A 23,858-nucleotide genomic window follows, 5' to 3' on the forward strand; every position below is an offset into this window, starting at 1 on the left:
GTCATGTGGCCAGTATGACTAAGCCGCTTCTGGCGAACCAGAGCAGCTCACGGAAACACTGTTTACCTTCCCGCCAGAGCGGTACCTATTTATCGGCTTGCACTTTGATGTGCTTTCGAACTGCTAGGTTGGCAGGAGCAGGGACCGAGCAACGGGAGCTCACCCCTTCATGGGGATTCGAACTGCCAACCAAGCCTTAGGCTCTGGTTTAACCCACAGCGACACCAGCATCCCCTTTTGTCATTATAACTACTTAATTCCTGAATCTAAGTCAGGCTCACACCCTGTTCATATCTTGTGAAATATACTCAGAGTCGCAAAGTGATTTCATGCTCTTTATTCAGCTCATAGTGGTGAGGAGGAGTGAATGAATGTCCCCTCAAAGTATCTGCTTTATATACATTATTTACACAATGGGCTGCACATGATTGGCTAATTCCGGAATTCTACTGTAAGCCAATCAGGTTGTGGATTCACTTCTATCTGGAGCATGATTGGGTGGTTCCTGCCAACCAATCATACTGCTGCATTGTTCTAGGACCAATCAGACTGCTGCATTCTGAATCCTATTGTTCTAGGACCAATCAGACTGCTGCCTTTTGGATCCTATTGTTCTTGGACCAATCAGACTGCTGCCTTTTGGATCCTATTGTTCTAGGACCAATCAGACTGCTGCAGTTTGGATCCTATTCAACTCAGTACATAACATCTTGAATGTGCCCTTAAGACAGGATTTGTGAGGAAAGAGACAATGGGGAGGTTTCCCACTTTGACCTTAAAATTCTTATACACATGTCCAAATCTTCCTGATGTAGCTGCTTCATGGCTCTTTTTCAATCCTCTTCTCATCCCTCTGTTATTTTTAAGCCATTTGCATAGCTATCCGCTCTTATAACTTGTTTCTAAAATAATGAATTCCCCCCTCTTTTCAACTTCCTTACTACTAGTTGGTAGCTAGTACTGTTCCTGCTTAGTGGGTGGAGTTTTTTACCTGGGCACCTTTTCCATTATTATTTTTTGGGCGTGTGTTCTCTGCCCTCCCCCTTGTTTCTCCTCAGTATATATATATATCTTCCACCTTCTCCCTCCCTCTGCGCATGTTGGGCATTTTTTAAAGGGATTTTTTTCCCCCTTAAAAATAAAGTGGTACAGAAATATAATAAAACTAAATACACTCTGTCTACGATCGCTGCCACTTTTTAAAAGAGGGCGGAGCAGGGCTGTCACGTGAGCTGACCCTACCCGGAAGAGCGTGTTTGGGAGCCACGTGGTGGGCGTCCCCTTGCGCACGTGTGTTTGGCGCGTCGGAGTCGCCATGCCAGCCGGCTGGGGGGCTGCCTTCGCCGCTGGGGCCGGTCTGTTGGGGGCGCTGGCCGCCTGCTCCGCAAAGCTGGCCCTGGGGGCGGATTACCTGCGGGGAGCCTGCGCCGCGGTCGTCGGAGGCGAGGAGGCGGCCTCTGGCGCCTGCTCCTGGGTAAGACGCGGCCTCTGCTCCTTCCCGAGGGCAGGATCGGGCGCAGCAGCGCTACGTTTGGGCAGGTGGGGAGGGATTTGTGACCCGTTTGTCCCGGGGGGGAAATTAATGGATGCAGCGACGCGCGCAAAAACAGCTGGGAAGCCTCTCCAAGCGACCCTCCGAAAGCGCATCAGTTTTCATCCGTGCGTCTCATCCTACGCTGTGCTTTTAGTGTCTCTGGGCTTGATCCGTATCCTGGATCAAGGATATATATATACACACACACACGGTTTTACATAGGGGAAAGCAGAGATTTAAAAGAAACTCGGCAAGCGCCCCGATGGTCCCTGTTTGTGCAAAGTTTTGGAGACGTCTTTATAAACACGTTGCTTTGCGCGCGCCAGAATTGCCAGTCTTGTCTGGGGTTTGGGGTGTCTTAGGAATTAAATTTCCGGCCGGGAGGCAATTTTCTAAGGCAGAGGGGAGTCATGGCTTTTCAGTGAAACAACAAAAGCATCACATTGGAGATTCAGAGAATGAGCTGTGCGTTGGGAAATCTCATGTGCGAATCTCCCTTTTGCCATGAGGTGGCTCTCGAGTTCTCGCTCTCCAACTGCAATATGGTGAATAATCGTAATACTGAGGTTCTTGTAGGATTGCAATTTGATCAGAGATGGGGAACCTTGCTGTAAAGTCAGCCCCGAATTTAGGGAGCTGTGGGTGGTTCCCCCGCATAGGGCACCTTTCTGACAGGGCACAGAATAATAATAATAATATCGAGAAGATCCATTTAAAAAGGAACTGTTACCAAAAGGAACTATTGTGAAAATAAGAAATATCTAGGGGGAGTGGCGAAGGTCTTTGCTCAGGGCACCATATTACCAAAGTCTGCCACTGGTCAAGTCATCTCCAGCTTTCAGAAATAAGAACCGTAGTGTCTTCTGCTTTGTTGTTGTTTAGTCGTTTAGTCATGTCCGACTTTTCGTGATCCCATGGACCAGAGCACCCCAGGCACTCCTGTCTTCCACTGCCTCCCGTAGTTTGGTCAAACTCATGCTGCTGGCTTCAAGAACACTGTCCAACCTTCTCATCCTCTGTCGTCCCCTTCTCCTTGTGCCCTCCATCTTTCCCAACATCAGGGTCTTTTCCAGGGAGTCTTCTCTTCTCATGAGGTGGCCAAAGTAATGGAGCCTCCGCTTCAGGATCTGTCCTTCCAGTGAGCACTCAGGGCTGATTTCCTTAAGAATGGATAGGTTTGATCTTCTTGCAGTCCATGGGACTCTCAAGAGTCTCCTCCAGCACCATAATTCAAAAGCATCCATTCTTTGGCGATCAGCCTTCTTTATGGTCCAGCTCTCACTTCCATACATCACTACTGGGAAAACCATAGCTTTTACTATACGGACCTTCTGCTAAGTCTTCTGCTAAGGGCGTCCAAATACAGAGTGCACAAGTGCTGCAGCTTGTGGGACATGGTATTCCCCCTTTTTTTTGCAGATGTCATAAGAAACCTGAGGATTGTGAGGCCCCCATTCTGTGGCTTCTCCCCAGCCAGCCAGCCAGCTTTCTGATGGTTGTGGTGCTGGAGGAGCTACAGTTTGGGCTGCATTACCCTGAGCTTTTCACGGGACTCTAGCTCCCACAGTGCAGCTTACCTGCAAAGGTAAATTTAAGGATCAAAGTAAAGTTGGGTGGATCTCCTGATCTTTTCTTTAAAAAGTAAATAGATGAAATGCAGCCACCGTGGGCCACCAACTTCTTCATTCTTTCCTTCCGGCACAGAATTGCCCTCCTCTTCAGTATGTTTGCCCTGTAGTTGGAGGACAAGGAAGCATCAATCTGCTTTCAGCTTCTCAGAGGGTATAAATGCTGTTCTTAAAAAAATCATAGCTAAAATTATGGGGCAAACAGTAAGTGTGGAGGAGGGCAAATCAGAAAATCAATACAGTGGTTCCTCGGGTTACAGACGCTTCTGGTTATGCGATTTTGGGTTGCGCGCTGCACCAAACCCGGAAGTACCGGAACAGGTTACTTTCAGGTTTCGGCGCATGCGCAGAAGCACTAAATTGCGCTTTGTGCATGCGCAGAAGCACCAAATTATGACCCACGCGTGCGCAGATGCGGCGGGTTGCGAACGTGCCTCCCGCACGGATCACGTTCACAACCAGGGGTTCCACTGTACGTGGGAGAGCGTGAAATACCCCAGGACTACAGTTTTGTAGCCTGCATTTCCTTAGAAATGCACCCATTGGGAGACCCAGCCAGAGATCTCCTGTGTAACATGTAGTTTGTCCTTAGATCCTCCTGGAAGATGCTTTTTCCCTCCTCTCTTGGCACACAGTGGGAAATAGATTGCTTCCCCATTCATCTTTAAGGTACAACACAAAAGCCTGCCTGGGTGGCCACCAGGTAACTGAAGGCACCCAAAGGTGTGGCAGAGTCCAGTTAATCCCCACGGTGAAGCAACGCCTTTCTCTTCTCTGTTTATTCAAAGGACCATTTCTTTGTGCCCATTCCGTGCTTGATTCTCCCACCCGCACCCATTTCTTTTCCTTCTGGTATTCTGTCAGGTCCGCCTTATGTAAGCCTCTTGCTGTGTAGGGCAGACCCACAAAGGCAGGATTTGCACTAACAACAGAAACCACATGTGCCTGTACATATTCACAGAGATTTTCAGGGTCATTTGCCCGTGGAGTTTCATCCTTGACAGACACACTTGGGACCCAAAGATGCAGTGGGAAATGCCTGAAGCAGGGTTTGGGTCAAGCTACAAGTCCATAATAATTATAAATCATAATAATTTATTGACTTTTAGAAGACATCTGACGGCAGCCCTGTTTAGGGAAGTTTTTAATGTTTGAAGTTTTATACTGTTTAATATTTTGTTGGGAGCCACCCAGAGTGGCTGGGGAAACCCAGCCAGATGGGTGAGCTATAAATAAATTATTATTATTATTATTATTATTATTATTATTATTATTATTTTATTTATTTTTCCCAGCCACTCTGGGTGGCTCGCAACAGAATAATAATAATAATAATAATAATAATAATAATAATAAAGTGATAAAACATCCAACATTAAAAACTTCCCTAAACAGGGCCACCTTCACATTACCATTCAAGAAGGGGAAATGAGGCTATCTTTTAGACCGTCCATGAAGGTGGACATACAATCGTATTCCCCTGTGTGTTTGCATTTATATTACGGTGGCCAGAGTAGGGATCCTGCACCTTAAAATAGCAGTGTGGAAGAGGGAATTGCATGACAAGCTACCACTCTTCCTCACACCCATTAAAGCTGCAGAGCCCTGTCCTCCTTTGTCTTGGGCCAGCCTAAGATGCTGTGTAGTCATGAACTGGCAGGATGCTGACAGTGAGCACACCAGAGAGAGGGGGGCAGTGGTCTGTGGGGAACTGTACCAGCTGGGAGACAAGAGTCAGAGACAGGAGAAGCTTCAGAGCTGGAGGGAGAGGCAGGCCGGACAAACGGAAGTGTTTCCCCACCCTCTTCTGCACCACTGTTTCCTAGAACCAGAAGGGGGCTGAAAAGGGATGAGCAGAGGACGTTGCCACACAGGCACAGTCTCTGGCTGCTTGCATGCAGCCCAACAGGGGAAGGTACATAAACTGGTGGAGGGAGAGTGGTCCCCTGTTGCTGCAATTGGTCCACAGAGTGCAGATCTGGGAACAGCTGCCTAGTCGCTAGATTGGTGTGTAGCTGTAGAAGCGACTGTGTTATCTTTGTCAATAAAGAGTTGACAAAGAGTTGCATTGCCTGGAAAGTGCCTTTGACATGTGTCCAGTGCTTCCTCGGGCCTGCGTGAGGGTGTAAGCTGCTTTGCCTCTGTGTGTGGTTCTGTTTAAATCAATTTGCTCTGTGTGTGTATGGCATGCGTATGGATATCTCTGTCCCCCGCAACAGGGCAATAAGCATGCAAATCTCACCTGAAGTTGAAAAAGTTATTTGCTAATAAGAAATATTATTTGCCAAGCGCAATCGGACTTCGCTCAGAGCAAATATTTCGGAACTTGCCAATCAGAGTTTGTTTGAAGAAGGGTTCCTTGGAATGCTAAATTTAGTTGAGAAATGCTTAGTCAGTTTTTTCTCAATTGCGCAAGCTGTTTCCTGAACACTGGAAGAAAGATCCTGCTCAAGAATGCAGGATCCTCTCCTCACATTTAAAACTCTTGACAGGCTCATCCATAATCTTTTAGTATTCCGCTCTGAGTTGTTTATATCGGCGGCGTCTGAACCAGAGTGAATCTAGATCAGAACTTGGCTTTAGCTCACTAAATATGGGGCACATAGGTAATTATATATAATACACCAACAAAGATCTAAACTGGGACCAGAGTGGTCTTGTTTCTACTGACCCATTTTGCTTTCTTTACACTTATGCGTAAAAAGCAGCTGATTCTCCCCCTGCCCGAGCAAGCCTGTTTCCGTAGCTGTTGCAGAAGAAGTGAAGCCATTTCCTCCACAGGACAGAAGCCGATGGAGCTAGCAAGGCAGAGCACTTTGTCCCTGCTCGGCCAGCTCAATCACTTATCTGGAGGGAATTCCTGGTCGCCAGTGGTGACCAAATGAGCGGTTAAAAACAAGGCTCCATCAGATGCATCATAACCATCTGAATAAAGTTGACCAGTGTCTGATTGTACTTCTGAAATTTATGCCATCACACACAGCTATGAGTTTGTTCTTCCAGAAGGATAGACTATAGAAGTTGACTGTAGCTCTGGCTCCTAGAGACCATAAGGATATGCCTTCTTTTCCTCCAAACTCCAGCCATCGCATCTGTGATCCTAAATTGTATGGAGGAAGACATGTTGTTGTTGTTGTTTAGTCATTTAGTCATGTCCAACTCTTCGTGACTCCATGGACCAGAGCACGCCAGGCACTTCTGTCTTCCACTGCCTCCCGCAGTTTGGTCAGACTCATGCTGGTAGCTTCGAGAACACTGTCCAACCATCTTGTCCTCCGTCGTCCCCTTCTCCTTGTGCCCTCCATCTTTCCCAACATCAGGGTCTTTTCCAGGGAGTCTTCTCTTCTCATGAGGTGTCCAAAGTATTGGAGCCTCCACTTCAGGATCTGTCCTTCTAGTGAGCACTCAGGGCTGAGTTCCTTCAGAATGGATAGTAGTATGAAGAATGGAGTAGTATGAAGACATACTACTACTATTTTCTTGGCCTCTTCTGCAGTTCTCCTTCCTTCCTTCCTTCCTTCATTTCTCTCGTTCTCTGTATAAAGACTTGAGGGATGAGATTATCACCCCTCTTTTATTGTCCATTCTGGGTCACCCAACCACTGCCACAGTGTCTTTTCTCCTGGCAGATCAAGAGGAGCAGGTGACAGCAAAGTTTGCAAGGTTTTTAGCTGGGGCAATCAGAATAAGGTCCACTATTTGCCTAGTGATTCAAAACCCTAAAATGTATTTTATATAATTGACTTTTTATTTCTATTCTTTGTATATAGTATTGTTGTTTTTTTGCTATAGCTGATGGCTGATGCAAATAAAGATTCATTCATTCATTCATTCCTCCCCTGAAAAAACAACAAAAAAAATTTCCTTCCAGTAGCACCTTAAAGACCAACTAAGTTAGTTCTTGGTATGAGCTTTCGTGTGCATGCACACTTCTTCAGATACACTTCTGCTACTGGAAGGAAAAAATTTTTTTTGTTTTGACTATGGCAGACCAACACGGCTACCTATCCTCCCCTGAAGAACTTCATACAAACCGAATAATTGACCTGTGCCACAAACTAGATTTAATGCATACTCATATCAGAGTGCGCTGTAAAGTGATACCTGTAGTCTTTTATATACTAAACTTTTATGCTCTTCCACATCTGTTTAATGCTCCTAAACCTTCTTTTAGTTTCTTTTAGTGTTTTTTATATACCTTCTGTTTTAATACTTTTTAGCTTTCCAAAATGACTGTACCCCACCCTACTCATGCTGGTCTATGACCGTAATAAAGGTTTGATTGATTGAAAACGAAGAATGGAAATTGCTCTGTTGCCATTGGCACAGCAGATCCAGAACATGTTTTCTGCCTCCGCAGAGCTCCCTGTTTTAACAATGCAATTCCCTCAGATCTCGCATCTCATGAAATGGGTGGGAAATGCAGTGCGGTTAAAATGTCCCTCCCCAATTGTTCCACAGTTGCCCATGATGCTTCGCGTTGGATGCGGTGGCCTTGTGCTTGCATGCAACGCAGTCATGTGGACTTTCTTTGCCAAAGCCTTAAGATACTCCTCCTCCTCGGCTACAGCAACTTTGACCTCAACAGCATCTAACTTCATCTCTTCCGTAAGTACAAGTGATGTCCAAACGTAAATGCAACGTAAAATTTTGGGATTAAAGCGCCTATTTCCCCCCGATTTCAACGTGCAGTGATACCTTGGTTCTCAAACACCTTGCTTCCAAACAACTTGGAACCCAGACACTGCAAACTCTTTCAGTTTGTGAACATTTTTCAGAAGCCAAACGTGTTGCGCTTCCGATTTGAATGCCACGCTTCTTTTATGAGCGTTACTCAGAGGTCTGTCTGTTTTGGGCATTTATTTTGCTTTTTTGTGGTTCTTTTTTTGTTGTTTTTGTGACTGTGTGGAACCCAGTTCAGCTACAGATTGATTGATTGAGTGAGTGAGTGACCTGCAGTACATTGTTTATTGCTTTCGTTTTATGGATCAATGGTCTCGTAGTAAAATTCACGTTAAATTGCTGTTTTAAGGGTTATTTTTAAAAGTATGGAACAGATTCATCCATTTTGCATGACTTTCTACGGGAAAGCTTGCCTTGGTTTTGGAACGCTTTGCTTTTGGAACGGACTTCCGGAACGGATTAAGTTTGAGACCCAAGGTACCACTGTATTCAGCTGCCCAGACCCCAGGGATGGGGAACATCCAGGTAATGGGCCAAGTATGTTGCTATTATTACTATGTCTATCTGCTGCTCTTCCTTCTGAAGGAGTCCAGGGCGGCAGTTGATTCAGCGGAAGTCTCCCTCTTCTCTTTCCTTTTCAGGCTTTTCTTTTTTTTTTTTAAAGATATTTATTAAAGTTTTAAAAGTTTATATAAAATAGAAAAAACAAAAAACAGAAACAGTAAAAATACATACAAAACACATACAACAACAAGTATAATTTCAATCCCTTATTGTCAGGGGCTCGGGAGCAGGAGCACAGGGGAGAGGGGAATTGGAGAGCGAAGGGGAAGAATCCGAGGGAAGCGTAGGGGAGTATGACAGTGACCCGAGAGATTCCATGAGCTTCTCCAGCGAATCAGAAGATTCCCAGAAGGGGGCGCCAATGGTCAGGGCAAGGGGGTGCCAGGGGGGACGCACCAGAAACAAGGAGCCAGTGGGGAACCCCAAAGCAGCAGCGGGGGATCAGGACCAGTTTCCCCACCAGAGCGTAGTGGGGGGGAGGAGTCACATGTGTCAGGACCAGCGTCTCCTCCAGCGGGGAGAGAAGATGAGTCAGGGCTGACCACGCCTCCATCGGAGAGTGGGGGAACGGAGGGGAGGTCAGTTGCAGCTAGCCCCCCTGAAGGGGGAAGCAGTGACAGCAGCAGTGAAACGGTCAGGAGGAAAGTTGCTGGCTGGGCGCGCGCACCAAGTTCAAATGTACAGGCGCGGGGGACAGCAGGAGACCCGGATTGGGGACCAGCTCCTAAAGCCCGCCGGAGGGAGGGGGAAGGCTCAGGGGACTCAGCGTCAGAAGAGGCTAGAAAGGTCGAGACCCCGACGGACGGGCGGAACCAGAGGAGGAAAGAACAGAGGAAGAGGTGGAGCAAGGCTAGAGTCTTAAACTGGTGTCTGGGGGGAGGAGATTCAGACGGAGCATCAGCGGTCTAGACTTTGAGACGTAGAGCTGCACGCTGTGGCTGTGGAAGTGAAACTGAACTTCAATAAAGACTTTCGTACTTAACAACGAAGCGGCGTTGGTCCTTTGTGAGCTGGGACCTCGGGCAGCTCTGACACTTATATTCATAAAACTTACTTTCCCGACCTCCTTATACCTCCCCTTTCTGTATTCCAATCTCTAATTAATTCAATTCAGCAAATCCTTCCCCTAATTTCTATTTTCAGGCTTTTCTTGGCAAGTTGCTTTTTGGAGAGACTCATGCCCTGTTGTGGTGGATAGGAATATCCTTAACCCTTCTCGGACTTTTGCTGCTCCACACGACACCACCCTTAGCAGAAGAAAAGAAGGAAAAGAAGAGATGAAAACTCACCTGTGGGTTAAAACAACCATCACCCAGGCCTCCCGGCTTGCTTTACCTAGCCTGTTACCTCTCACCTTTCTTCGTTGGGATGGATTTTGAGCCAATGTCGTCGTCGTACTGCAAAGACTACGGCATGGGTAGGCAAACTAAGGCCCAGGGGCCGGATGCGGCCCAATCGCCTTCTAAATCTGGCCCGTGGACGGTCCGGGAATCAGCATGATTTTACATGGGTAGAATGTGTCCTTTTATTTAAAATGCATCTCTGGGTTATTTGTGGGGCATAGGAATTCGTTCATTTCCACCACCCCCCAAAATATAGTCTGGCCCCCCACAAGGTCTGAGGGACAGTGGACCGGCCCCCTGCTGAAAAAGTTTGCTGATCCCTGGACTATGGTGACATGGTGTCAGTGCAATGTAGCATGAAGGAGGAGGGCCTTTGAGGAGAGACATTGGCGTCTCCCTGGCCTCTGAGGTAACACTTCGGGGCATTTGGTAAATGACAGTTAACCACAGAGCTAGACGTCAAATGTGGCCAGAGCTACCAAGACTTCTTGAAGGAAATGTTCTTTCACAGTTTCTAAAGGGGATGCCATTGGTCTCTTTGGCTAGGCTGCCAAGTCAATGCACGTGTCTGGACCAACATGCGTGTCGAGCACTCACATGTATTCATACATGCACTACCCACAGGCTTAGGCTCTTCGGCTAGCAGTGCCATTTTTCTAGAAAAAGAGGTGCCGGAGCTCACCATGAACACCTCTTTTGTTCTCTTAGAATAAGAGTTTGGATTTGATATCTCGCTTTATCACTACTCAAAGGAGTCTCAAAGCGGCTAACATTCTCCTTTCCCTTCCTCCCCCACAACAAACACTCTGTGAGATGAGTGGGGCTGAGAGACTTCAAAGAAGTGTGACTAGCCCAAAGTCACCCAGCAGCTGCATGTGGAGGAGCGGAGACGCGAACCCAGTTCCCCAGATTATGAGTCCACCGCTCTTAACCACTACACCACACTGGCTCTAATGGCAATGGCGCCCACCTGAGAGGTGCCGGAACTGAGTTCCGGCTCAAGAAAAGCCCTGACTGCTAGCATTATATCATGTGTTTGTTACAAATGTGTGTTTACTTGTAATCTTATGCCCATGAGAAGTTATCACACAGAAATAAAGCAGGCGTGTCCAAAGTCCGTTTTGGGGGCCTAATCCGGGCCCTGTGGCAGTTTATTTCCTAGGGGTAAAATCCTAAAAACCCTCAACAACTTCAATCCTAAAAAAAGGTTAACAATTTTGGTCGGCCCTCACGGCCCTTCCCTTCATCAAATCTGGCCCTCTTTGAAAAAAGTTTGGGCACCTCTGAAATAGAGAAAGACTGGTTTATTAGATGAAATAAAGTGACAGAATATACAAACACTGCTTCAGACAGCAAAATTGCAGTTTAAGCAAACAGCAAATCCTGCACACCTTGGTCTAAAGAGCAAGGGGATCCCTCACTATTCCCAGAAGCCGACAGAAAGTGAGGGCACGATTTTGCCACAGAAGCCCACTAGCGGGAAGGGAAGGGCTTTTTTCAGCCAGAACTTGTCAGAACTCAATTCCGGCCCTAGAGAACAAGGGAGGTGTTCATGTTGAGTTCCAGCACCTCTTTTTCTAGAAAAATAGCACTGAGGAAGGGTATACGTGGTCTGTAGTGAAGCACACAATCTGGCTGGTCCTTGTGAAAAATGGTCAGTGTTGGAGCTTTGAGAGCTAATATGCCATTGAAAATCCAGGGTTGAAATACTGTTCTGAACCAGTGCATTCTAATGGCGAAGGAAGTGGGGCTTTTAGATGAGCAATTCTTCTAATTTCAATATTTCTATCGCTCTGTTGTCTCCTCCTAGAGTTTCCTGCCTGTTTCCCGTTTTGCTTATTCTGCTTAATTAAAAGTTGAAAGAATATAATCCTAGTGAGCTAAATGACTAAACTGGTTATCCTTGTTTGTTTACTGTCTTAAACTTATCTTGCTATTTATCTAGGTGGGAACCATTCTTTTACAGGAGGTGTTGATTAAATTTGGCTGGTAACTAGATTGTATGTGCTGAACTTGACACAAAAGTGTTAGGAGCTCAATATGTCTCCTTGATGCCTTCCAGGACAGGTTTGAGATAGGACCAGGTTCAAGAAAAGTTCATAATGGGGATCTTTACTCATATTAAGTTATGCCAGCCTTTACTCATGTCATGATCTACGGTAATAAACAATAGAAAAAGTTCAGATGGACACACGCCTGTTCACACTAATTCTACATTTGCTTGCCTCTCCCACTTCACAGATTGTGTGTGTATTTTACACCTAATCTTTCTTTTATCTATTCCAGTTTAACTGTACGTAATAGACTTTAAATGACAGAGCCAGACTTGAAAACACATGGATTGATTCTTCTGGGAACATTGCTTGGTATAATCCCATAGCAACTGTTAGCCCACCTTTTCTGTCTTCTCAGCCCCAAACCTTCACTTGTTCAAATGTAATCAGACCCTGATAAGGCTGAATTTGAACCCAAATTCAGCCAGAGTCACTGAGCTAACCACCAACCGTAATGCCCATTTGCCCATCTGTGAAATGGAAAGAGTATGTGACAACCTTAGGGTTTGTGGTAGACCAGGTGTGGGAAACATGGTCTTCATTTCATGCAAATGGTGAAGAACAAACACAACAAGGAAGTGTGGTTTAGGCCAGAATCTTAAGGAATCTAAAAGGAAAGCACACGTATCGCAAAGCAAAAAGATCTCAAAGCACAGGGAACTCAAAAGCACCTAATTTTCTGTGACACCACTGTTTGCCTGTTCATAAGACTTTCTTGTTTCTGTTCTGTTCTTCCATAGAACACACCACATCAGGGTCTGTCGCACCTTTGTCAGGAAAAAAAAATAATTACCCAGCGCACCCCTGCAAATCTCTCTTCTTTAAGCGAACAAAGATGCAGTGACAAATTGGCATTCTTTTTATGTATCTATATTTCTACCTACATCCTACAACATAGGAAGGAAAGATGCTGTCGACGGACTTGACCACAGATCGGTTATAACTTGCATTTTGTGTGTTTGTTTGGAAAATAAAGTAATCGCTGCGACTTCAACTCTGTGTTACATTGGTAAGCGTCATTACACAACAGGTGAAATGCTGTGAATCTTCAAAAAATTCTTCTTTATGCTTCCATACACACCCCTTATTTTTACTTAACACCCCCCAATTGTACCCAAGGCTACTACCACCCCCCAGGATCATTCCAGAGTCCCCCAGGGGGTGGTATCGCCCACTTTGGGAAACACTGGTTTACAGAAAAGGAAAATACAAAAATAATTGTGGCTCACTCGAGGAAGGAGCGGCTGGTCTGATCTCTGATGTGTTTTAAGTCCCATCACTGTAGATCACCAACAGGTTGGGATCAAAAGTACCAATTCACCAGGGTCTGGTAGCACAAGAGGCCAATAACTGACTATGCTGCTTAGCCCCTCAGGTTGACCAAATTGTAACTTAAAAAGGGTAAAGGACCCCAGTTAAAAGGCGACTATGGGGTTGCGGCGCTCATTTTGCTTTCAGGCCGAGGGAGCTGGCGTTTGTCCACAGACAGCTCTCTGGGTCATGTGACCAGTATGACTAAATTGCTTCTGGCACAATGGAACACCGTGATGGAAACCAGAGCTCACGGAAATGCTGTTTACCTTCCCACCACAGTGGTACCTATTTATCTACTTGCACTGGTGTGCTTTCGAACTTCTAGGTTGGAAGCAGCTGGGACAGAGCAGCAGGAGCTCACTCCGTCGCAGGGATTCGAACTGCCAACCTTCTGATCGGCAAGCCCAAGAGGCTCAGTGGTTTAGACCACAGCGCCACCCACACCACATCAGTCTTTCCTGCTAACTAGCTTGACAGCCTGGCACCCTGACTTGTTCTCAATTGAGCTATGGCCTGTTTGCTACTTGTCTGCTTCCTCTTTTCTTTTTCTGCTTGCAAATTGATCAAAAAGTAAATTCCGCTGAAACCGGTGGAGCTTCCTTTCAAATAAATGTGTTTGAGCTGCGAATGTAAGAATATAAGAAAGGTTAAGTAACACAGTTGCTTAAGTGATTTTGGAGAAGAGTCTCTGTTGCTCTATCACTCCAATCGAGCCATTTACAGCTTGGCAGCCCCTCTGTTATTTGACATTTTAAATACGTTTGGGCAATCTCAGCAAATTGGAACATCGTTTTTCAACCAAGTTCCTTTCTGTGCCAGTCCCACAGCTAGAAGCCTTACCAGTAAGAGCTCCCGGGCTTGTTGCGGTTGGCAAGACTCCTCCATCTCTGACAAAAGCTTAAAGGTGACCTACAAAAAGCAAAGTAGGGAGTTGGACTTGTGTCATTTGTCACCTTCCTTGGGTGACAAAGAGACCTCCTTTTCAGTTCCTGATTCTCTCACAAAGCTAGTCAGGCTTTTGCTTGTCTTGGAAGAATATAGATGATGAAAGAATTGTTGGCAAGATTTTGACAGCATGGAGAGAGAGAGATAAATGAAGAGACACATATTTTTATTTGGCCTGCTAACTCTGTGGGAAGAAAAACACAAATGTATTGTTTGAAAATACAACGCTGCTGCTGGTTTTTTGTTTTCTAAAACATCATGGGGGGTAATTAATGTATTAGTTTGAAGACTTTTCCATTACAGGAGAGAGCAGAATACATTGTCAAACATCACATTGTACCCATTGCAAGTGTAACCATCAAATATTCTCTCTTCAGAGTCACTAGAGATCAAATTTGTTGAAAGTGTAACAGGTTGTGCATGAAAAATCACACAGGAGACAGCTTAACAGGGCATCGTCGTTTTAGAGTCAGCATATATCGGCCATTAGAACCATTTCTTCCTGAAATATTTCCATAGATATTTTGGCCATTATAAGCAATTCTCATACGTTGCCAAACCACTGATACTTATATTGTTAAAAGCCTTGGGCATTTATTTGATGGGAAAGTGAAACAGAGATTTGCTGAGATAAAATAAATGAATAAAATTTGCTGTTTAGGAATGCCAGCATTTTAATGGAAAAGGAGAAGATACTATAAGGCTGCATTTAGCTTGTAAACTACCCAAAAATCCATTTTGATAAAGGATAGTATTGACAATTTATTTGAATCAGTGTTGGTGATCTGTTCAGGGTTTTGTGGCTTTCTGATATTTTCACCCTCCACCATGATACTGTTTTATGTGTCGCTGGTTTATAAATTGTCTTATAAATTAAAAAATTAAATTATTTCTCTGAATGCATCCTTAGCCTGCCAGCCCTTGGGAGGCGAAAGGCAGGAAGCGTGCAGCCAGTTATTCTCTCCGCAGTCTTTACAACCCTTGACAGCATTGTTTCTTCCCTGACCGTGCAGCTCCCAAACCACACACAGAGACCATAAGTTAATAAATCCTCAACAGTGCAATGGTAAAATGCCACCAACAGGTCCTTTGAGAGATTGTTTTTCCGGAGGATTCTCAGAAAATATAACCTCTGCTGTGCTCTCTTCATCAGGTCTTTACTGTTTACTCCCCAGGTTAGGTCTATGGAGAACCGGTCTCTTGAAAAACGGCATTTGTGTTGACAAAGCCTTAATCCTTTGGCTGCCACAAACACCTAGCATTGCCTTTTGACTTGCACTCATGCAGTCGATGGAGACACTGGCACCTTTTTCTCCGCTGAGACCCAAAATCACCCCTCTCTCTTTTTCTGGCAGTGTATTCTTGCGTGAAAGATAAACCAGAAAGTCCAGCTGATGATGCATTCTTCTAGGCATGGCAGACCATAGTCTCTGCAGGTTCCCAAATATGAGTTCCCTCCAAGTGAAGCCATGACTTACAGGACTTGCAAAAATAAACCTTTGTACAGTAGTGGCATCCTCACAATTGCTACCCAGTGAAATTCCCATTGTTTTAGGATGACCTGAAATTCACAGCCTGTTGTGATGGCCTGGGACTCGGGCTTGGACTCTGAACCAGAGGAGTCTCAGTCTGCACCGGATCCTTTGCCTCAGGCGTCACCTGAACCAAGTCTGGGACCTGATCCTGAAGAGTTCCAGTCTGCACAGGTCCCCCTGCAACAAACACCAGCTGGGCTGAGTCAGGGGCCTGAGCCTGCCCTGGCTCCAGATGCGGGGATTACCTCGTTGCCTCCAGCTGGGCCATCACTTACAGCTGCTCCACTACCAGTTGGGTCAGGGGAGGCTGAGGCAGCCCCTGGGTCTGGTAACCCACCGACGTCTCCTGAGCTGCAGAGACTAAGGTCTGAGAGAAGGAGAGACCCGAGTACTTGCAGGAGGAGTGCTCACCTTCGGGCAAAACAGGGAAGTGAGTCGCCGGGGGATCAGGACCGGCCGTTACCCCAACAAAGATAAAAGGCTGTTGGACCCTGCCCCAGGTTGCAGGAGCAACATTGCTGTATGCCAGATCCTGCCCCTGTCCTTGCCTTGCCTGGTATCCTGCCTCGTGTCCTGCCTTGGCTCTGTCAGACTGACTCCTAGCGGAACCTTCAGATTCTGGACCAGTCCTGGACTGCGTTTCACGGGTTACCCCCGGGCCCAGCACACCTGAGAGCCAGTGTGGTGTAGTGGTTAAGAGCGGTAGTCTCATAATCTGGGGAACCGGGTTCGCTTCCCCGCTCCTCCACATGCAGCTGCTGGGTGACCTTGGGCCAGTGGCATAGCATGGGTTGTCAGCACCCGGGGCAAGGCAAGTAATTTGCGCCCCCTAAAGCCTAACCTGCCGCCACTGCCAGCTTCTTCTTGCTGCTGCCTGGTCTGGTCTGGTGTGGTTCTCTCCCGCGCTCAGCGCTGCGCTGGGCGGCCGCTGCACTGTCCCTCCCCCAGATAGTCCCTCGCTCTCTCTCCGCACTGCACGCGTGGCACCCACCCCCTCCACAGTGGGTGACGACCCGGTGGCTCCGATTAGATTCGCACAGCCAGCACTGCAGTGAGAGAGTGAGTGAGCCAGGTAGGGGCAGAGAGCTGCGAGTGCGAGCGCCCCCCCCCAGATGTGCCCGGTGCGGCCGGCCCCCCCTGCACCCCCCACGCTACGCCACTGCCTTGGGCTAGTCACACTTCTCTGAAGTCTCTCAGCCCCACTCACCTCACAGAGTGTTTGTTGTGGGGGAGGAAGGGAAAGGAGAATGTTAGCCGCTTTGAGACTCCTGAAGGGGAGTGAAAGGCGGGATATCAAAATCCAAACTCTTCTTACCTGTTGTACTTGGAAAGAGAATTACATGAAAATGATGTACCTGGTGGTATTTGACTCCTACCAAGCTGGCAAAAATGTATAGGACAAGTACAAATACCTGCTGGAAATGTAAAGAAAAAGAAGATACTTTTTATCATACATGGTGGACCTGTAAGGTGGTAAAAGCTTTCTGGGAGATGATATATAATGAATTGAAAAAAATGTTTAAAACAACTTTTGTTAAAAAAACAGAAACTTGTTATTAGGAATTACAGGTACCGATATACCAAAGGAGCAGGAAAGACTCTTTATGTATGGAACAACAGCCGCTCAGATGTTATTAGCCCAGAGTTGGAAAGAAGATGAAGTCCCTACCAGAGAAGAATGGCAAACCAAGCTGAAGGACTATGCTGAAATGGCAAAGCTGACTGGAAAACGCAGGAACCAAGAGGACAAAAGCTTTACAAAAGAATGGGGAAAATGTACAAGTTATTTAAGAGACCACTGTAAGCAGATGGGAACATTGGCAGGGTTTTGATTTCACTCGTCGTGTAACAATTACCATGGGAAATATGGATTGGCATAATAGCTAGAGTTTGGAAGAAGATGCTGTTTTAAATGTTTAAAATGGGGCTCCAGGAATGGGATGGGGGAAGTCCTGAGATTCAGAGGAATCTCTGTATATGGATATGTATTTGAATTTTTTTATAATTTTGTATTGGAAAATCAAAAATGTTTTTTTAAAAAAAAATAAAAAAGATGGCCCATTTCAAGTTTGGTTCAGGTTTTAAAAAAAGAAACCAGAATTTTAAAACAGGCATTGGGGAGGAGGGCTATGCTACACCCTAAAGACTAGGGATGGATAAATCTTACATTTTTGCTTTCTGTCTTTTTCTATTTTGCCTATCTTCAATTTAGCTCTTGTCATTTCTGCATCAGTTTTTAATATTTAGAAACTGTCTGCATAAAAATTCTTATACCTCTTCATACACATTTCTTCCAGTATACCCCATTTTATTCCCAGTTTTGCCTAATATGCATGTATTTGCAAACAGTCCGCCATTTTAGAAAGCAATTTTGTATGTTATCTTCACTGACATCTGTGGGGGGTTTTTTGCCTGGGCTTTTGGCCCTTACTTTGAAGGGTTTCAGGTACTTGTGGTCTCCCTTAATGGGGCAGGTTCTATAAGGATCTGCGTTTTATTCTATCATATGTAGTGGACGTGTCCTAAAGTGAAAGACTTCTGGGAAAAGATATATAACGAGTTGAAAAAAATGTTGAAAAATACATTTATTAAAAAACCAGAAGCCTTTCTACTTGGAATAATAGGGTTGGAATTGCCCAAAAAAGATGTTAGACTGTTTTGTATGCAACTACAGCAGCGAGACTTTTATTAGCCAAAAATTGGAATTCGCAAGAGAAGAATGGCAGATGAGAATGATGGACTTTTTGGAGCTGGCCGACCTGACTGGAAAAATCTGTGACCAGAAAGAAGAGGAGACCAGAAGAAGAGCAAATTGGAAGAATTTTAAAGAATACTTGGCTAAATATTGTAATATAAGATAAAGAGAAATTTCTTGGAAGTAATAATTAGGCTTAGGGGTAGAATATGAATATGTTATTAATAAATATTAAGGATTAGAATATCAATAAAGGAGAAGAAGTTAGTAAATGAAAGAAGTTAATACTATTAGAAATATGAATTTGGAGAGCTGCTAAATAGGTGATATATTGAAATTCAGTTAGAGGGGATTTGAGGAAGTCAGTTATCAATGTAATGAAATTAGGATTTGGAAGTTAAAATTCATTTTTATGTGTGTGTTTTTTGTTTTTTTGTGTATTGTAATGTTTTTCTGTTTTTCTGTTTTTCTTTTTTTTATGTGATAAGTGTGAAAACCAATAAAAACTTTTGGGGGGGGCAGTACCTGCCTTTTATTTGTATAGATGTTTTGTTTTGTTGTGATTGGTTTTAGGGTTAATATTGTGTTATAAGTCACTTTGGGTCACTTTTGTGAGGAAAGTGATGTCATAATAGTAATAGAAATGGTAGCAGCAGCTCACATTCATTTTTGAAGTGTCAATTAGGCAGGTTTGTATTAAAGTGTGAACTGAACAAATCTCTTGCCCATCCCTACTAGAGACTAGATCTTTTTGAATGATGGAAGTGTTCAACAGCCATAGTCCATATTTTATTTTATTTTTAAATCAATTATGAAGCATAGTACCTTGCCCTCGCAAAAGGCTTGAGCATTTAGGAGGTAGTTCAGAGCTCTAGCCTGGATTCTACACATAAAATAATGCCTATTTAGAAGTACCAGATATGCTAAACTGACTGCAAAGGTGAGGCGCTATATAATACATACAGCTTTTCCCACTGGCAGAATGGAAGGAATACTGAGCATGTAAACAGCAGGGCCTTAGCGTAATATATCTAAAACAAATAAATCCTTAAGTGCATCTATTCCAGGAATGCCAAAGCCAACTTGGCTATGCCTCGAGATGAATATTGAAATCACATTTGCGCAAGGAAACAAAGTGCATAGCCTCATAAATTTCTACAGCTGATGATGATAAAAAGAGGTGATCAGCGCTCCTCTTTTTATATTCAGCCTTCAATTTTCATACCACTTCTTTTGCAGAAGTTGACTTCCGACAAAACTCCTTTACTCTGAAGTAAGTTCTACAGTGGTACCTCAGGTTACATACGCTTCAGGTTGCAGACTCCGCTAACCCAGAAATAGTGCTTCAGGTTAAGAACTTTGCTTCAGGATGAGAACAGAAATCGTGCTCCGGTGGCAGCAGGAGGCCCCATTAGCTAAGGTGGTGCTTCAGGTTAAGAACAGTTTCAGGTTAAGTACGGACCTCCGGAACGAATGTACTTAACCCGAGGTACCACTGTACTTAGTCTGAGGTAGCTCATTGCCAAACGAGCATATAGAAAATGGCAGCTTTCCAACGACAGTACCCTAAGCCTGGGGGGGGGCGTTTAGAAATTGCAGCGTGGCCTCTATTCCTTGCGCAGAAATAGGTTTTCCTGGGTGACTTTCCTCCACTAAGGCTTAGAAAAAACTATTAGGATTCCCAGTTTTCTTATACTGTCTGTCCCATAATGCAGCAATTGTGAGAGGGAGCACATCTCTCATATTCCCAATTCTTACAATACAAACCTGTGGTGAAAGGAGGCTGGGAATTTTAACTTTTCTCCCAGAAAAAGGGAGACACAACTTAGTTGTTAGGTTTCAACTTTCATCACCACCAGCCTGCTGAAGGGCCACAGGTTATCCATGCTTGCCCCTAGGATGTTCAAATTAAAAGCATTAATACCACTAACTGCTTGGCAGATGTAGTTACCCAAACTAGCAACCCCAGTCAACATTTGTAGCTAATTGTACCTAAGGAACGCAGGTGGCGCTGTTGTCTAAACCACTGAGCCTCTTGGGCTTGCTGATCAGAAGGTCGTCGGTTTGAATCCCTACAATGGAGTGAGCTCCCATTGCTCTGTCCCAGCTCCTGCCAACCTAGCCGTTCGAAAGCATGCCAGTGCAAGTTGATAAATACCGTATTTTTCGCACCATAGGGCGCACCGGACCATAGGGCACACCCAGTTTTTAGGGGGGGAAATCAAGGGAAAAAAATATTTTCTCCCCCCAGACCCAAAGAGCAGCGTACAGGCTGCACACAACCTCTCCCTGCCAGAGGGGTTGCGCGCAGCTATGGAAGAAGGCAAGGCAGCGAGCGGGATGGATCCCGCTCGCTGTTTTGGCTTCCCCTTTAGCCCTGTGCAGCCTCTCCTTGCCGGGAGACGCTGCGCAGGGCTAAAGAAGCCATAGCCCCGTGCAGCCTCTCCTTGCCGGAGAGGTTGCACGCAGCTATGGAAGAAGGCAAGGCAGCGAGCGGGATGGATCCCGCTCGCTGTTTTGGCTTCCCCTTTAGCCCCGTGCAGCCTCTCCCTGCCGGAGGGGTTGCGTGCGGCTATGGCACAAGCCTGCATTCGCTCCATAGGACGCACACACATTTCCCCTCAATTTTTGGAGGGGAAAAACTGCGTCCAATAGAGCGAAAAATACAGTAGGTACTGCTCCGGCGGGAAGGTAAACGATGTTTCCATGCGCTCTAGTTTCCATCACAGTGCCCTGTTGCGCCAATAGTGGTTTAGCCATGCTGACCACATGACCCGGAAAGCTGTCCGTGGACAAACACCGGCTCCCTTGGCCTGAAAGCGAGATGAGCGCTGCAACTCCATAGTCACCTTTGACTGGACTCACCATCAAGGGTCCTTTACCTTCCCCCCTCCCTTTTTTTTTACTAATTACCACTTTTAACTGTGTGTGATGGTGGGGGAAGCTGTGTTAGAACCAGCTCTCTATACCAACTTGTATCACAGAAAATGTGCTACCTATATGCTATGTCTATATGCCTTAAATTAAACCTATATACCAGCAGTGGGAACATAATTGTTTCCGAAGAGCTGGCCTTGGAAATCCTAGCCTAGAGGCTTCACAAACCAGCCACTTTGTAGAGTCATATACCAAAGGTGGAGAGGTGTTAGGTCAATAATTTTTCTTCTTCTCTTGGACAATTATGGGTTTTAGATATGTTTACTCCCAATCAATATTTGCTGTACTCAGCAGTCCACAACTTATGACTGCTGAAACATTATTATTTGCTTTAGGTGTTGACTGGTTCAGAAAAAAGGTGGTGTCTGTTTCTGCAATCTCTGCAGTGTAAAGAAACAGGTAACTAACTTTATATAATAAATGGGCAATAAAACACTTTTTCAGCAATGGCCCTTTGAAAGTCAGGACTGAAATTAGCATCCTTCAACCTAACAGTTATTTTTCTTCTTCTTTACGCTTTTAAAGATCATGAATGGCAAGTGCTGTGAACGAATGCTTCCTTTTTACCAAACACTTTTTTTAAAATAGAGAGCATTAACATAGAGCACATTGGAGTAGTCTGAGCGGGAGATAACCAGCGCATGTACCACTCTGGAAAGAAGGGTCTCAGCTGGTGTTATATGGTTTCGGCGGCCACTCCCAGTCACCAGTCTCACTGCTGCATTCTGGATTAGTTGTAGTTTCCGGGTCACCTTCAAAGGTAGCCCCATGTAGAGCGCATTGCAGTAGTCCAAGCGGGAGATAACCAGAGCATGCACCACTCTGGTGAGACAGTCCACAGGCTGGTAGGGTCTCAGCCTGCGTACCAGATGGAGCTGGTAAACAGCTGCCCTGGACACAGAATTGACTTGCGCCTCCATGGACAGCTGTGAGTCCAAAATGACTCCCAGCCTGCGCACCTGGTCCTTCAGGGGCAAGGTTACCCCATTCAGGACCAGGGAGTCCTCCACACCAGCCCGCCCTCTGTCCCCCAAAAACAGGACTTCTGTCTTGACAGGATTCAACTTCAATCTGTTAGCCGCCATCCATCCTCCATCCATCTCCAGACACTCACGCATTTGAATTTGTGTGTCCTTAAAATATCAGCTGCATTAAGGCTCAAGCAGGAAGCAGAATTTCAGTGCTTGTGCAAAGGCAATTAACCCTTTCTCTTTGTGTTGCTATGCTGCTGAAAATGGTTTCAGATGACGTACTTGTAAAAGGCTAAAAAAATATTGGGAAATAATTTATAATGAATTGAAAAAAAAAATGTTTTAAAGTACTTTCCCCCCAAAAAACAAAGTCCTTTTTGTTGGGTATAATTCAGATAATTCAGATGGAAATATCCAGGTCTCAAAAAAGGCTATTTATGTATGCCACTACTGTGGACCTTGTTTTGTTAGTCCAAAAATGGAAAATGAGTGAGGTCCCAGCTAAAGAAGAATGACAACTGATTGAACACACGCAGCTGGCAGACTTAACTTATAGAATAAGAGAACAAGAAGAATATACATTTAAGGAAGATTGGAAAATGTTTAATGTATTTGGGTGAAGATTATGCACATTTGAAAACGTTGGCAGCATTAAGAAAAATTTAAGAGTGTAAATAAGTTTTGATGGATGTAAAAATGGAATACTGAATGGCTTAGTTCAGGCACAGGCAAACTCCGGCTCTCCAGATGTTTGGGACTATAATTCCCATCATCCCTAGCTAACAGGACCAGTGGTCAGGGATGATGGGAATTGTAGTCCCAAACATCTGGAGGGCTGGAGTTTGCCTATGCCTGGCTTAGTTTATGTAAAATATGCATAGATCTATGGCATGCAAATTGAACCATGGAAGGAGAAGAAGGGAAGTCATTTCTATTTTAAGGTTGTTCAAATGAATATTCAAAAATGTAAAATAGAAAAAAATTAATAAAAATTATACAAAAAAAGAAAGAAAAATGGTTTCATATGAGCTGCTTAAAGTTGGTCAATCTGGCTGGCAAGGCTTCAGCCAGGCACATCCTCCTGTTGTAAGGGGAATGACAAATTGTTATGTACTGAGTTGAATAGGATCCAAACTGCAGCAGTCTGATTGGTCCTAGAACAATAGGATTCAAAAGGCAGCAGTCTGATTGGTCCTAGAACAATAGGATTCAGAATGCAGCAGTCTGATTGGTCCTAGAACAATGCAGCAGTATGATTGGTTGGCAGGAACCACCCAATCATGCTCCAGATAGAAGTGAATCCACAACCTGGTTGGCTTACAGTAGAATTCCGGAATTAGCCAATCATGTGCAGCCCATTGTGTAAATAATGTATATAAAGCAGATACTTTGAGGGGACTTTCATTCATTCCTCCTCACCACTATGAGCTGAATAAAGAGCCTGAAATCACTTTGCGACTCTGAGTATATTTCACTGGCGACGAAGGTGGGATCCCGCTGAGCTGACTGCCACACACAGCACCGCAGCACCGCCACCTGCCGCACCGCTGCCTCGCACCGTGTATCCAGGCTTCAGCTCCGGGACACAAGGAACTCAGAATGGCAACCGACAGCAGCTTCTCGCCATTCAACCCAGCATCTGGAGACTGGGAAGC

General features: G+C 45.1%; 1 protein-coding gene and 1 long non-coding RNA gene across 3 annotated transcripts; one reads left to right on the top strand and one right to left on the bottom strand.

Annotated features, from left to right (window-relative positions):
- Positions 1-1,276: 1,276 nt before the first annotated feature.
- On the top strand, positions 1,277-15,544 carry TMEM42 (transmembrane protein 42). Of its 2 annotated transcripts, XM_083578370.1 has the most exons (5): positions 1,277-1,474; positions 7,624-7,770; positions 9,553-9,826; positions 12,322-12,815; positions 15,421-15,544. In XM_083578370.1, exons 1-3 carry the CDS (start codon positions 1,316-1,318, stop codon positions 9,688-9,690), a joined length of 444 nt encoding a protein of 147 aa, XP_083434496.1. In that variant the 5' UTR covers positions 1,277-1,315; the 3' UTR covers positions 9,691-9,826; positions 12,322-12,815; positions 15,421-15,544. The 2 variants fall into 2 exon arrangements, with proteins under 2 accessions (XP_083434496.1, XP_083434497.1); XM_083578371.1 differs by lacking the exon at positions 15,421-15,544 and having other exon boundaries at positions 12,547-12,800.
- Positions 9,996-12,330, bottom strand: LOC310745592. Its single transcript, XR_014540198.1, has 2 exons — positions 10,698-12,330; positions 9,996-10,453 (listed from the first exon to the last, which is right to left on the bottom strand). It is a non-coding gene; the product is annotated as an uncharacterized lncRNA (long non-coding RNA).
- Positions 15,545-23,858: the final 8,314 nt, after the last annotated feature.

This window comes from Podarcis filfolensis (assembly GCF_964270895.1).
Source record: "Podarcis filfolensis genome assembly, chromosome: 12".
Lineage (NCBI taxonomy): Eukaryota > Metazoa > Chordata > Lepidosauria > Squamata > Lacertidae > Podarcis > Podarcis filfolensis.